Source organism: Hemibagrus wyckioides, linkage group LG01, assembly GCF_019097595.1.
Source record: "Hemibagrus wyckioides isolate EC202008001 linkage group LG01, SWU_Hwy_1.0, whole genome shotgun sequence".
In the NCBI taxonomy this organism is placed as follows: Eukaryota; Metazoa; Chordata; class Actinopteri; order Siluriformes; family Bagridae; genus Hemibagrus; species Hemibagrus wyckioides.
In genome coordinates this window covers 16122355-16138444 of record NC_080710.1, presented here as the reverse complement: position 1 = coordinate 16138444, position 16090 = coordinate 16122355, and the positions used below count along the sequence as shown (strand labels likewise).

General features: G+C 38.5%; 2 protein-coding genes across 7 annotated transcripts in view; one reads left to right on the top strand and one right to left on the bottom strand.

Moving 5' to 3' along the window:
• The first annotated feature begins 205 nt into the window (after positions 1-205).
• Positions 206-16090, top strand: part of plppr5b (phospholipid phosphatase related 5b) — a 34210-nt gene continuing 18325 nt past the window's right edge. For 3 of the 6 annotated variants that reach the window (XR_009204381.1, XR_009204380.1, XM_058386790.1), the window contains exons 1-2: positions 206-791; positions 11218-11350. Coding sequence is in view for 3 of the 6 variants with exons in the window: in XM_058386790.1 (XP_058242773.1) it covers positions 561-791; positions 11218-11350 (364 nt within the window). In the remaining 3 variants the exon portion in view is untranslated. The remainder of the gene's footprint in view (positions 792-11217; positions 11351-16090) is intronic. The other 3 variants (XR_009204382.1, XM_058386774.1, XM_058386780.1) reach the window with 2 other exon arrangements.
• Positions 6722-16090, bottom strand: part of LOC131351343 (uncharacterized) — a 34966-nt gene continuing 25597 nt past the window's right edge. The window contains exon 5 of the transcript XR_009204376.1: positions 6722-9420. The gene's annotated coding sequence lies outside the window, so the exon portion shown is untranslated. The remainder of the gene's footprint in view (positions 9421-16090) is intronic.

Sequence of the window (16090 nt, the reverse complement as noted above, 5' to 3'; positions counted from 1 at the left end):
CTCTCAGTATACCAGTAACTAAACAGCTCTTGTTGAGTTGAATTGCGTGTGTGTGTGTGTCAAAGCAAGGAAAACGTTTAAAATGTGGAGGACAGACGGTTCTCCTGGGTCAGGGTTGAAAACCATTGCCCTAACGCATCAGTCAACTGGGCACAAGGTTTAGTAAGTATGCCATAACACTTTATGTCTGCAGCGCAGCTGGACACCGCTGGATTGGTGGTGTGTCAATGAGATCTTTAGGGAAATGAAGCAAACGTGCGATGTTTGATCACGACAGAGAAGAGCTCGCGCTTACAGGTTACAGATTGCATGATCGCACACGCGCCGCGCCGCACTCACGTCACTTTCCGTCGTCATCCTCCTCTCAGCGCGAGCGAACCTCACAGCCTGGCACAGAGCGCGTGCTCGACTTCGCGGAGTGCAATGGCTCTGAGCTCACACCCGCACGCCAGCCTGATGTGTGGACACGGGCAAACACCGAGCCGAGATCAGAGAGAGGAGGAGCAGGAGTAGGAATGAACACGACCGTACTCTTCTGCCTCAGCACTGTGGACCGGTAAATGCTCTCAGGCCAACCTTTAACCACCATGCTCTATTTTCAGCTGGTGATCATGGCGGGGACGGTCATGCTGGCCTACTACTTCGAGTACACGGACACGTTCAACGTGCACGTGCAGGGCTTTTTCTGCTACGACAACGCGTACACGAAGCCGTACCTGGGACCGGAGGAGGCGAGCGCCATCCCGCCCGCGCTGCTCTACGCCGTGGTGGCCGGTGTGCCCACACTCGTGGTGAGTTCAACATAGTTTTATAGCAGCTTACTTTTTAAAAATAATCGTTTTCCAAAAAAAAAGAAAACATTTTTACCTCCTATGTGAGGGCATTTTCTTTAACCAAGCACTGCGCACAGATTTAGGATATTTGCCATTTTCTTATCCATATGCGTTTTGGAGTCCTTATAGAGCCGTGTTTAACTTGCCTTCTCTATTCTATGTTTATCTACACAGTATATAATAAAACAGATTGTATGTTGCCATTGAAAACTCCATAAACTGGTATTAGTGTAACTTTCATGGAACTACTGTTCTAGTGCCATGACGCTTTTCACCTTTCTCAATGGGAGTATGAATGAAGCCCCAGTTCATCCAAAACAGCAGTGTACATCTACTACTATACAGCACTCTGTCTTACAGGGTTCTATAGTGTGTATAACTGTACATTATTATTCTAGATGGACAGTCCTAAAGTCCAGATTTGGTGTAATTACAGTCTCTCAGTGATACACATCCTGTGCTCGTGTTGTTTTTAGATGACCACACAATAACTGTGGCATAACCACTTGGTTTAATGGCTTTCTAAAATTGAATTGTTTCTCTTGGACACCAAAGAACTGTACTAAGCAAACTGTAATAAATTGAGTATATGTCGTATGCTTTAACTGTTTTTTTTTTTTTAATCACAGCTAAACATACACTCATCAGCCACTTTATTAGGAACAGCAGTGCCCCTGCTCATTCATGCAGTTATCTTGTCAGCAAATCTTGTGGCAGTGGTGCATTAAATCATCCAAGTTAAGAGCTTCAGTTAATGTTCACATCAAATATCAGAGGGTGAGGGGGTCTCAGTGACTTTGGTTGTTGGTGCCAGACTGATTTTAAAACTGCTGATCTCCTGGGATTTTCACACACAGCAGTCTCTAGTGTTTACATGGAATGGTACAGAAAAAAGCATCTAGTGAGCAGCAGTTCTGTGGGTGGAACCACCTTGTTGATGAGAGAGGTCAGAGGCTAGAATGATTTAAGCTGACAGGAAAGCTACAGTAACTCATATAAACAGAACGTAGAGCATTCTGTCAAACCCTGAGATGAATGGGCTGGAACATCAAAAGACCAATGTGAGTTGTGCTTCAATGAGCCAAGCTAAGAACAGGACTTTAATGCCAGAGTGGACACAGTTTCACTGATCCTGGACAGTTCAAGACCGGAAGATTATTTCCAGGTGATGATTTTCCATTCTTCAGTTTCACTGTCCCCTATAGCCTGAGGCTCCTGTTTTTGGATGTGAGTAAAGCCCATGTGTTCTGATGTTGTAGCCCATCACCCTCAGGGTTCAAGATGCTATGCATTGTAAAATGCTTCCCTGCTTACCATAGTGGTAAAAAAAATGTTATTTGAAATACTGTAGACTTTCTGTCAGCTCCAGACACTTTGTTCTCAGACCTCTTTTATTGACAAGGTTTGTCAAGGTGACTGCAGAACAGCCGCATACTGAAATCACATTTTCATCTATCCTGATGTTTGATGTGAGTATTAACTGAAGCTATTTTGTATCTGATTTTATGTCCTGTCTTTCATACATTCCTACATAAGACAATTACTACTGGGCCATAAGATTTTTTAACACAATACATATTACAACAGATCTTTCCCAAGGACTCCAAAATGCAATTTTTAGGCCGTTTTTTCATCATAAAGCCTATAAACATTTTTAGAAATTACACACACTAATAAGTGTATAAAGAAAACTTTCATTTATCATAAAGACACATAACATGATATTTATAGCAGGAAACATGATTAAGTGATGGATGCCATGATGTGATTGTGCTAAGTGGGTGGAGCCTAAGCCTTCTTCAAAGCTGCTGAATTTCAGATAACGCTGAGTGGATATATATATATATATAACAGAGAAATAAAGACATTACTTTTGCATTTTGACATTTTTATTGCTACATTTTAAGAGTTGACATGTTATATATTCAGTTTATCAAAAAAAATACAAAAAATGATTGATGTGACCAAAATTGCTGCCTGTATTGTCTTGCCTTAAGCACTAGTCTGTGAAGTACTCCTTCCCACTTTCTTTGTCTGCCCTTAAGAGCTGAATTAGTAATAGAGCACATTGCTTTGTGCATTGTGGCATATATCTTCCTTTGAGCACTAGAGTGGGCTTTACAAGATCTGATATGTGCATTGAACAGCGGCTTTGTTTTATGAAATGCAGCTCTGCAGAAAAGAATCTTTAGTGAAGCTCTTGCTTGCATAAAAGTCTTACTGAAGGATGTATCTGCTAATATAAAACTCATATGGTTCTGAGTGAAACAGTGCTATAGGTGTGTATAAGTGCTGTGGAAGAGTAAGAACAGAATCAGTTCACAGCTACTCACAGGTTGTCTGTGGCAGGTAAGTGCCATACGTGTGTATACTGTATATAATTCTTTTTCAATATGCACTCACAGAGCACTTTATAGTTTCGTGAAACACCTGTATACCTACTCATGCATGCAGTTATCTAATCAGCCACACAATTATTGTGATGTGATTTTGACTGTGTCATAATTGTTGCTGTCAGAAATGCTTGCTTAAATATTTTTGTAACTGTTGATCTCCCGGTGTGTCACATACCTTATGGTGCAATAAAGAAAATAACATGGCCAGACTGGTTTAAGCTGACACGAAGCATACAGTAACTCAGATATCCACTCTGTGCAGTTGTGTTGAGAAGAAAAGCATCTCCGTATGCACAGTGTGTCGAACCGAGGTGGATGGGCTACAATAGCAGGAGATAACATCGGATATCATTTCTGTCAACTAAGAACAGAAAGCTGAATGCGGAAAAACATAGCCTGGTCTGAATATCAGGTTCTGCTGAGGTACACAGATGGTTGGGTCAGAATTTGGTGCCAGCAGCATGAAGCTATGGACCCAACCTGCCTTGTGTCAGCTGTCCAGGCTGGTGGAGGTGGTGTAACGGTGTGAGGGAATGCTTACTTGGAACACTTCTTGGCACACTCGCAGTGTTAATATAGTGTTGATACTGAAGTGCTTAGTGAGTGTAATTCCACTATATTCTACTATTATATAATTATTTTATATTCCACAGCGTTCAGTTCAAAAAGAAAGCTTCACCACATAAAGGATCTCACAGAAAGATTCACAGTATAAAGGATGACGCATGTTTTATTAAGTTGTTTATTTGGCACATTCTCTATACAAGTCTCTGTGTAAGTTACTATAGAAACCGTCTGTAGCAACTGCTGTACACAGTCACGCAGGTATGGTGGGATTTTGCTATCTTTATCACTTTAGCTTTTCTTGTGCTGACTTGGCATTGCAGTATTACTGCATTATGCACTTTGAAACCAGATTTTAAAATTCATTTTCCAACCGAGGATATATATATGAATAAATCATCTGTGCTAAACATATCCTGTATAATATTTTGACCCGCTTGAATCAGCATGCAATATTTTATTTCATAACAGTAACAAGTGCCTGAGATGCTGCAAACAGAAAACAAGTGCAGAATTGAGGCTTGTTCTGTCTGAAACGTCGCACTGGGTACAGGTTTAGTGACATTGTTTAGCCAATTTAACTGTGCACGTCACTAATGTTTGGAGCTATGTTTAGAAAGTCTTTGTACTTTTGGGAAAGCGTAGACTTATGAATGCAGGAGACAGTCTCACCCCGGTAGGTGATCTCCTTAAACTGCCGCAACAGGGCAGACAGCTGACATGAACAGACAAAATAATTTGGTGAGTGCATTGTGAGTTTTCAAGAAACTAGGGCAATCTGCCATCTGACATACTAAAGAAATTCACTTTGTCTTACAGACAGAATAGGTCTGAACTAGTTCAATTGTGTGTATTTTTCTTCTAATTGGTTGACACAGTTGCTGAAGTTCCTTTGTGTGTAGTTTTTGTGGGAACTTTTTGCAAGGGTCTACAAATTAGAAACTGTTAACTTGCATTTTTTTGTTGTTAGTTTAGTATCAGAAATGTCTCCTATTCTGGCTTATTTGTTGTTTCCCAGATTTACATGTGGCATCACATGAGTTGCTGCTCATGCATCCATACATAAAGTTGAGCTGAAAATAAACAATTTCACAGCCTGAAGGGTGGGAGGCATATTATGCAGTATAAATATTAATGACTGCTCTGCTACTTCTTTAAACTCCAGGAAAATTGATGAAAATCACAAATTCTTAGCTTTACATGTTCCATGTAAAATGTAACCTACATATTATGTTGTTAAATAAGTTTGGATTATTTACTACAGTTAATGAAACTAGTTCAATCCGCAGTGATTATACGAGAGTCTGGTTATGCTTAAAATTGTTACTGTTCCATTTCACTTGCCTTAGTTTACACTCTCAGGATTAGTATTTCAGGGCACTCAGTGGTTTGAGGGCAACTGAAATATTATCCCATTCTCCTCTAAAAAAAGTAATCAGAGAAAAACTGCCCAGAGCAGCATGAATGTGTGCAGTGGGCTTAATTTTTGAAGAGTGTAACGGTTTCAGTCCTCCAAAGTGAAAAGAACATCTAGGTCTGATTGATGAGCTCAGTATGTAACACACATGTTTCACATGTAGCTATACCCTGTGAACTCGCTGCTGGTTAGAAAATGCGAATCCAATATGTGACTTTCTCTTCATTAGCTTCCGAGAGTGCAGTGTCTATTTGCACCTGAGCTCAGCCACGTTGACAGACGCCTCGGTTTAGCTCTCAGGTCTTAATTGTGCTTCCTGCGTGCTCGGCTGTGCTTGTTCTGCGTGCAGACTCACGGTATGAATAACTGGTATTAGTGGGTCAGGAGAGCATACTGTAAGCAAGGAACTCTGAGTAATCACTGTGATCTAAGCTTAATTGGCAGTTTACTAAGCATAAATGATGCATGTGCATGTACATATGTATGTGGAATTTGCAGCTGATGTGAAAATAAAGTAGGTTTAAGGGCTTTATGTTAAGGCTGGCTGTATCTTTAGCGAACCCCAACAGAACTGCCTCAATAAATAGTCTGGCTATATATTTTTTGAATGGCTTTTGCTCTTTTCTGCTTATCACAAATACATACTCAGTGAAGCAGGATGCAGAGGTGCTGGGGGGCTATAGGGGACTCACCATTAGGATTCCTTTAACTGCAACTGCTAAACAAACAAGGAAATAAGCAGTAGTTTTTAAATATTTTGAATAGACACAATGCTATTCTGCACAATGTCTTGGCAACAATTATAGCGCTTTTAACAGTAGACTTTGTCAAAAGTAGACAGAAATATTCAAGATATTAATTGTAAATTTAAAATGTATTCCTAATGAGCAAGCCAGAGGCGACAATGGCATGGAAAAACTCCCAGACACAATGAGAGGAAGAAACCTTGAGAGGAACCAGACACCAGAAGTAATTAGAAGTAATTTCCCTTCTATAACTGTGTCTATATGGTCAAAAGTGCAATTGTGTAACCAGGAAATTCATTCTAGTTTAATCTTGTTGATTTTCTGAGTGCAAAACTGTTTGTGGCAGTAGCAGTAGCAGTCCTAAGCCATCTTCATGGTCTCTAAGTGATACTATAAACAACAGTCCCATGTATCTCCTGGCTGTCTATGCAGGGCCATTCCTAACTAGTACAATCTTTTATTAACTGTTTAATGTTAAGGAGCATCTGCAAGACTCTTGATTGGATTTATGCTCTGTTTTTGACTCATTAACTTGAAGAGATAGAGAAAGAGTAAGGTTGGTGAGGGAACAGCTGTATGAAGTTAATGTAATGTACAATATAGTGTTACATAATCTACAAGAGGAACTAACTTCCATATCAGAAAACTGACATTTACAAAGCGCTTACACTCAAGACTTAAATAAACAGACAGAAAGAATAGACAGAAGCCTTTACAAATCAATGGTGATACACTGTTTATTGTCTGGTGCCTTGTTCTAGGTTGTTGAACACATCTAGCCGTAAATATCAGGAAATTCTGATCTGTTGTTTCATATTTGATCTCCAACTCGAATGTGTTCAGTGTTTAGGAAAAACTGACCTTGCTTTCAGTGGGGACTGTAGATTGCAACGTTCCTTGCAATATTTTGGAGCAAAGTGGTAATGCCGTGTTGTTTCATGATTGCTGTGCATTCATTTGGCCAAAATTAATTGCTTTTTTTTGTTTTATACCAAAACACGCACAGAAATCCTCTGTAAGATTTTTTCACAGAAATCCCTAATAAAACAACGGCTTTCTGTTTGTTCAAGCGCTCATTTGCAATATTGCAGGCTACTGAATAAGTATGTCACAACTGTGAGACTTATGACTGATGATTGTCATACAAAGAATCGTGTTTTATTCTATTTTTCTTTAGACTTTGACACTGTTATAATAGAATCATACGAGTAGACGTAATACACATGAACTGTCATTTATCACCAACGAAAGCAAAGAATTTCCGTCTGCCTTCTGACTGTGAAACACGAGGAAAGAGGAAACACGGCACAAATCATATGTGAAAGTAAAGCACCATTGCAAAAGTTTGGTAAATGCATCATTGTGTATAAATATAGTAAATCTGATCATCTAAAACATCATAGAAACAAAAATAGTTGAAACAGTGTGTCTTCACATCACTGGTCCTGAATTAAATATTTACTGGCACACAGAATTCTCAATCAAGGGCATTTAAATGCATCGTAAAAGTTTTTTTTTTCTTTCTTAAACTGACCTTTTATAGTGTACAATCCCAGTATTTCTACTTGACTTGTATTTATATTGGACAAATGTTGTAAAGAAAAATTTCGACTCCCTGTGGATTGAATCCTTTGACTAAGAATGTTGTTGTTGTCCTTCAGCTGCTCCCTGTTCTGGTTCACCACAGCAGATCATCCGATCCACATGTGAGATTTTTGGCACAGGCTTTACGCTGGATGCCCTTCCTGATTTTAACCGGGCATGGGAGTGCCAGTGAGAGTTAACCCCTCAGTGTCTGGGTCCGTTCCGTGCCTGGGACTCGTACCCTGGCTACGGCGGTGAGAGCGTGGGATCCTGCCGCTTTGCCTCCAGGGACAAATAATGAGTAAAATATCATTAAATCATGAAATTCATATTTATATATGAAAACATGAAAGGAATTGAATGCTTATTCATGAACATTCTGTGGGTCTGCTGTGAATATATATGGTCAATAATGTGAACACAAAAGCCAAAAGTAGCAAAAAAGAAAAGCCTGTGAAATGTTCTGTATTCTCCTCACACAGGTTTTTTTTTTTTTGGTTAGAACACAGATTCTCAAGCATCCTGATGGTCATGTGATTGGAGCTGACGTGTCATGGTAATCAAGCGGCTGCCGTTAGACGGAGTGATGGAGTCTTTTAGATCTGAGATGTTAGGGTTTGGACTTGATTTGGAGTCTTTTTCACCAGTGCTGACTGTTTAAAGAATGAGGATGCCTGCTCATGCTTTTCAATCACTTCTTTTATGTAATAGAATCATTAAAATCTCTCTCTCTCTCTCTCTCGATCTCTCTCTCTCGATCTCTTGCTCTCTCTTAATGAGCTTTAAAGTGGAATGTGAAGTATGCTGTAGCTTGTATCTCAGTGTTGCATTTCATTAATCCTTCTATCTTAATCTTCATTTTCAGGTGTTATTGTAGTGTAAGTCAGTCAGATCCTACTTCAGAGTGGACAGATTTGATGATGAATATAGTACTCTGCTTCCCAAATCTTTGTATCTAAGAAATACTAACTGCGTAAAATGATCTTTTTGAGCATAGCCAACAATCGTTGAAACAATTGTGTGTTTCGTCATTGTATTCTTTTCATATGCCCTGCATTCTTCATGTAGTCTGTTCATTTTTGTTCTTTTTGTCCTTTCATTCTTATAATTGAGTGTAGCTAACACAAAGTACCGTTTTGCAAGCAGTTTCTGGATACTTCCTACAGATGAGACAAAACATTTTCTAAATTTTGACTCTGGTACTGTTCCCTTGTCTCCATGTCTGCATTCATATCGTGAAGCACCCTCTGCATTATTTAACCAAAAGCTAATTAAAATAAAGGAAACAACATTGAAACTTGAAAAATCGCTTAGAATAATGCAGGGAGTCTGCCATGCTTATTGATGTACTATCTATCATAGACAGTGCGATATAAAGATTCTGCTGTCGTGAGGCTGTGTTAACAAGGACCTCTAACTATTGATTTCCTGGACAACATGCACTATTGTGTACAGACAGTTTAAAATGTCATCAAATTTTAATAAATGGATTAAAATTTCAAACCAGTGTCTATTAAAAAGTTTTCCTGATTTCCTTTGGTGGTGTGTATTCCTGTATACTCCTGAGAAATCTGAGCAAGGCTTCATTCGTTCACACGAAGAAGAAGAACCTAATCGTGGTTGTCACTTCACACCAAGAATAACACATTTTTCTGCCGGAGGACAAAAAAAAAAAATCTTGTTAACCTAGGCTTATAGCACTGGATGCTGAAAGTGTGTGTCACACCCATTATTCTGTGCTCTTGAGTGCGGAGCTATGCCTTGGTTGGTTATAATGTTTGAAGAAAGGGCTCGGTGGGTTCAGCTCTGTGATGAAAGAGGAATTATGTTGGAGGTATGCTCATCCCTGTGGACTGTCTGCTGTAGCTGAACTCTTCACCCTGTTGAAAACAGCAGAAAATGAAGAGAACAAGTGAGGTGTACTTTGCTTAATAACATAGGACATATGAGGCATTTTGATGAGACAGTATAGATGTAGTCTGGTTCTGTTGCTTATAATTAACAGCCTACAAAAACTTGCTTGCTGCTTACTTCCTGATCTGTTTTTCTTGAATTGTATATTCTTATGGTCAGTTAAGGATCCTACATTTTTTTTCATATATTTGCAATCCATTGGATCGAGCAGCTGCACTCATTCTTGTCCGTGTATATCGCTGTCGACGCTTAGTGAGGATTTCTGTTTCTGACTTGCACCTGGAGTCTTTTAGAGCTCATCGGAGTTCGGAGCAGTGCAAATTTGAGCTGCAAGATCTCATAAATCTCCCTGTCGGTGCTGGAAAGCGCTAGAGCTGCTCCTATGAGGTCTTGTGTGTCAGGAGCATAGCATTTGCCCTGTGGCCTGTAAGACTGACACGGTAACAAGCAGTGACATTTCTGTTCATGGTCCTGTAATCTGTCTTCTGACATGAGTATATTTTCATCTTTAGTTTTTTTGTATAAATATATTTTCCAGATTTGATGTGAATTTGGTGGTGGGTAGCGTTGCTGCTTCCCTGGTTCGATCCTGAGCTCGGATTATTGCCTGTGCAGTGTTTCAAATGGCCTGTGTTTGTTTGGGTTTCTACATGGTTCTTTGGTTTCCTCCCAAAACCAGGCCAGGAGGTATAGTGGCTACTCTAAATTGCCCCTAAGGTGTGATTATGTTTGTGCAATTGGTGCATTCATGCCCATTCTTTCTATGATAGCCTTTAGATTTACTATGACCCTTACCAGGATAAAGCTGTTCCTGAAGATGAATGGCTGAATTGATTATACAGAACATTAGACCATAGATTGCTACTGTTAGGACAAGTTCAGTGATATCGATTCTAGTTGGAGCCTAGATGACATCATGTACCTGTGATCAATAACGGCACCTTCAACCTTACCCCTTATTTCAACTTTATGTCTCATTCTGGGGAAAATATGCTTCAGATGCTCATTAGACTTCGGTGGCCTTTTATTAATGATACAAAACAAATTGTGAGCAAAGCAAACAATAACATTTTATGTTGTACAGATGCTTTTATGGGCAATGGCATAACAAAGCACAGCCATTTCCTTAATGTCTATTTGTATAATTTACACAATTCAGAAGTAAATGTTTCTAGGCCTGACTGCAAAAAGGTTCAGGTTGAAATCTATGAAATCTTTATCGCATGGTCTGTATGAAACTGTGTTCTGCTGTTTCTTTTTATTCCTGGTTTCCACTAGCAACTGCAAAACACTTTTAGTGAATTATAGCATTTCACACACTGGTGACCAGTGCCGTCTCTTGTTTGTCGGACCACTGTATTTAACATCGTACACCCCGGCTGTTTGTGCTCTGGAAGCCCTCCAGACAACTGACTGTGTGAGCAAAATAAGCCTTGGCCTCTCCTCTGCCAGTAGTGGACATATTTGTGTCTTCTCCTGATTCCTCGGTGATGGAAACTGACTGCATAAGCTGAGTTCATCTCTCTCAATATGGTGCGCTGTATTCAGCAGGTGGTTTGCAGATGGAGCTTGTTTGGGTGGCTGGGCCATACTTCCTGTTGAATTACGATGCTGGATCTGCGTCTGCCGACTTTAGATTGTGTGAAACTTCAACTACATTTTATAGCCATTTGCAATGAATGAGTTGTTAATCTTCCTTTTTTTTTATCTCCCACTCCCTTGTTTTTTTCCCCCTCCCTCTCTGTGATGTCATGATGTTTTAGATAACAGTGACAGAAGCTGTGCTGTTCCTGATGCAATATACATCAAAAGATCTGGAGAGTCGAAAGAAGACCATTGCGACTGGGGACTGCTGTTACCTCAACCCTCTGGTGCGCAGGACTTGCCGCTTTTTGGGTATGTACTTAATCAGAATTCTGGTGCCATCGTATTCTTAAAACAAACATTGTCTCTAACCAGAGGAAGCACAGGATAGACATGATTCTCTTTCATGCCGTCGTATCTTTCTTCATGTCTACATAAAAAAGATAGTGAAAGGAATTACTAGTCTTGTCCTGCATTAAAATCTTTCATTACACAAACAGACTCCCATCTGCACTCACCCATGTTATTTTCCAGGTTATTTCACTGCCACCACTGCATCGCTTGTTAAACAACTTGGATTGCATAGAAGCAGTTTACCGTAATTCCGAGTTGTTGGCTTAAGTCAAGAAAATGTTGCATCAGTATTAAAGTTGGAAAATCTGCCGCCATTCAGAGTATGATTAGACAAATACTTTAGTCACCATTCAGAATATACAAATCTTCTGCAGGTCTTGGTTTGCCAGAGCTTTCTTGAGTCGAAGCATCAAAAGATGGAAGTTTTCCAATAGCATCCAGACCACCGCCTTTACACACACAAGCATTTGCTTGTAAGCCAAAAATAAACCAGGAATAGAAAATGCAGTCTGAAGAAGAAATTGTTTTTTTTTTCTCTCTCTTTGCCCTAAGATGCAATACGATCTAACATTAAAGCAAGAGAAATTTTTAAAGTGAAAAATAAATGACTATTGCAGGATGTGACTGGCAAGCCTTGAATAATGCAACTCTAATAAGACTTTAATATGTTGGCAGTACTTATGCTGCATGAATTATCCTAGTTTAAATCATCACATTCGTCTTACGTTTCTTTTAACAATAAGGATTCATCACCTCATATTATTTAGCATTTCATTTTTTTTTATATGTCTTGTGTGCCAAGAGTTACTTATGGGGCAAAACTTAATAGGATGCAAGATACTAAATTTAGGTCATAAAATCTTAATGCATGCATGGGATGTTTTATTTTTTTAAATTTTATTATACTTATAATGAGGTATTTGTTTGAAATATTAAATAATAATATAAAAATATATATATTCTTTATGAATTGACAACTTAAGAAATGTTCAAAACATTTTTCTGTTATAATACATTTCTCCTTTGTTGTGCAAAAAAAGTCCTGTTGACTTGAAAATTTACTATTAACTATTTACTAAGCAATAGTCTCATATTTATGTACATAATGTTGGCACTGAATAACATTCCATCGTTCTGTATTTCCACCCAAAACATGAATTTCAGTGTGACATTGTGTTTACATTTCAAACAGTAGCAGTAAACCTGATACTACTCCTTGTTTCAGCTGATATTGCGGGGAAAATATTCAAGGTCAGAAAGGTTCAAGGTCAAAATTACACATAAGTGAGACTGTTTTAGTAAAACTCTTTACTCTTTTCGTAACTTCTGAATCAAAATGTGTGTCATTTTGGCATTAAATTCTCACTAAATGAGCAGAAGTGAATTCTGAAAACAAGTCATCTGCACTGTTACGCTCTTTAACTCTGAGAGGAGTTAACTCTAACCTGTGCAGTGTGTGCTTTCTGTGACGGCATCCATGCTTTAAAATATCTGACAGCAGAGAAGAGGTTCTGAAGGCTTTAGCTGATATACACCTGATGAAGAAAGAGAGTTTGTCTAAGCCTGCATCAAGTGAATCGTGTTAGCTTTACAAGCTGTATCAGACTAGATCAGCAGTAGTGCCCATAATCAACACTTATCATGATGCAGTCTAACGCCTGCTTATTGTACATAACCTTTCAGTGAGACGTTATCAATGGCACACTCTCACTATTTGTCCACTGTTTCTTCAATAGGGAAGGTTTTTTCTTTGCACTTTAATATTTAATGTGTTGATTTATTTGGCTTTAATTATACCTTTGTGCAGGTGGTAAATCTGTAGTGATTTGTGGCAGTGGCAATTTCAGCTCTTTCTAGTTGATATATGACCTAAAGTCACACATCATATTTGCATAATGACTCATACGCTGCTGTTTTCCAGAAGAAATTAAATTTAGAAAATGGCTCTAGGTCATGACATGTTCATAGCCAACCCTGCCTCTACTTTCACTGTTTATCCTCCTCCGTTCTCCTGTCAAATCTGACAGGGAGAGGTTCCTTGTAAGTTTATATTCAAGAGAGAAAAAAGAGAACGATGGCAAGAATGAACATTTGACAAATGCTTCAAAGAATGTTTGTGAGGCAATGCATTATTCAGACTCCTTCCTATTCCTCAAACCCTATACTGAAACGAAGTTAACTACACGGAAACTTAGGAAGCCCTACTCACTGGTAATACATAAACATATACATTTTTATATTCATTAGTCTTGTTTTTTTAAACCAAGGCATGACAATACAGGTGAATAGAACAATAGAAATCAGTCAGTCTACAAGTTTTTTTGTTTTGGACCGTGTTACGCATATGAGGGTTTCCATTAAATATGCATAGATTAGCACACTTGATTAAAGCAATAAGTCTTTTGTCATTGTTGAGTGTTGGGAAAACTATTTCAAGAGAACATGTTGTCTATTTATCAGGAAAAACACCATGCATTACCACTTTATGTATAAAAATATGCCTGTTTATATTCTTCTAATAAAGCATAGGAATGTGCAAAATCAGGTATAAACAGAGGTTTTTGGTTCTGAATATAGAGAGAATGTTAAAATACAGTATTTAATGCATTTCCACTTTAGTAAGTGCATTTTATAAGTTTTACAAAGGAAAGTAGCGTGTATCATAATGACTGTCATATACAGTATATTAGGAAACAAGCTTTTCTGAGAGATACATAATGTGATTTTGCCAATTGGTTGGAGCTTAAACATTCTTTAAAGCTGAAAGGCAGACTTTCAGTTACTGTGGTAGCCTTGAGCAGACAAAAAAACAGAGTCATAAACCCATTTCGTTTCATTTTGTTAACTACAGTTTAAGAGAAGACCATGATCAAGATGCAGTTCATCCAAAAAACTGATAAATGATAGACTTGACAAAATTGTCCTTTCCACCTATAGTGCCTTGCTTTAATTTTGGAAATCTTATTCATGTACAAAATGATTTATTCTCTAATTATAATCTAATTATTCTCTAATCTGTTGGAGACAGATGACAGGGATTTTTTTCTTCTTCTCAGAGGCACACACATGCATATGCAAAAAATGAAATAGAATCAATTAAAATCAATTTCCCCTAGCAAAACCTTTGATGCATGCCATATATACAATATGTGTGTGTATATGTAGATCTGTTAAAGCCCTTGAATTAAAGCTAAAAGTCTACACTTCAATCAATTCTTTAATGCTTCATTTCAAATCCATGCGAGTCAAAACGGATATCCATATAGGCTCCATTTACACCCCCTCTCCCGTACAGCTTATGGCTTTTTCTTCATTAGTTGAATATAGCACCTGCATCTTTGATGTGCAGTCTGCACTCAGTGCTGCAGTGAACCCCTGTCAGCATCAAAGCTATCAAGGCTGCCCAGCTTTTAACAGCACTGCCTACATTATAGCCAAAAGATCAATGTGATGCTGACTACAAAGTTTTAACTTCCCAATAAAGAGTCATTGCATTTGGCAGGTCAGCAAAAGTATGTTTTAATAAGGGTGCTACTGTAGCAGAGTGGGTAGAGTTACTGCCTCACAGCTCCAGGGTCCAAGGTTTGATCCTGAGCTTGGGTTACTGTCTGTGTGGGGTTTTGTATATAGTCTAAATGGTCCGTGGGTGTCAGTGGTGCCCTGTGACGGACTTCACTTCCCATTTCACTTTAAATCAGTCTATTTATAAAATGCTTACCAGAAATCTGCATAAGAATTCATATACCCGTCATTCATAGCAGTCACTTTATTAGGAACACCTGCTCATTAATGGAGTTATCTAGTCAGACAATCATGTAGCAGCAGCACAATGTATAAAATAATGCAGACACATGTCAAGAGATTCAGTTAATGCTCACATCAAACTTCAGAATGAGGGGAAAAGTGTGATCTTTGTGACTTTCATCATGGCATGGTTGTTGGTGCCAGATGGTCTGATTTGAGTATTTTCAGAAACTGCTGATCTGTTGGGAATTTCACACACAACAGTCTCTACAGTTTATACAGAGTGATGCAAAAAAATAAAACATCCTAAGTGCGGAGGATCTGCCAGCTCAAGCATTTTTTTTGATTAGTAACTCAGATAAGCACTCTTTATAACCGTGGTAAACAGAAAAGCATCTCAAAATATATAGCACAACAAACAGCAGGTTTTACTTCTGCCAGCCAAGAACAAGAACAAGAGATTGCCTCACCTACCAAAAGACCAGATTATTTATTTTTCTAATCCTCAACTGTCCAGCTAATAACAGTATTGGAAGCCACTCTGAAGCTGGACACAGACTCAGCACATAGCTTGGAAGTAGAACTGTGCATTAGAAGTGATTTAGGTGATGAATTAGTTCCGATTTTATTTGTAGTATTCTTTAAATCCAGACTTGTTCGCATATTCATGAAATTGTATGTACAAGTAGTTTTACTGGGAGAAATAATGAGAAAAAATATATTTAGAGCAGAGTGTGATTATTGCATTATGCTCAATGCTATGGTTACTATTATCTCCACTTGCTGATTGGATGGATTTTATTTTTGCCTTTTTTATTTCTGGCAATGTTATGCAAATTGGCCTTTGGATTATTTTCCTTATGCTGTGTATTTTTTGTCTAGTTTTGCTGTGTATTGAAACAGAAAGCAGGCTTTATTATCACTTTGGGGTAATTCTTTCCGGTAGTGTGTTAA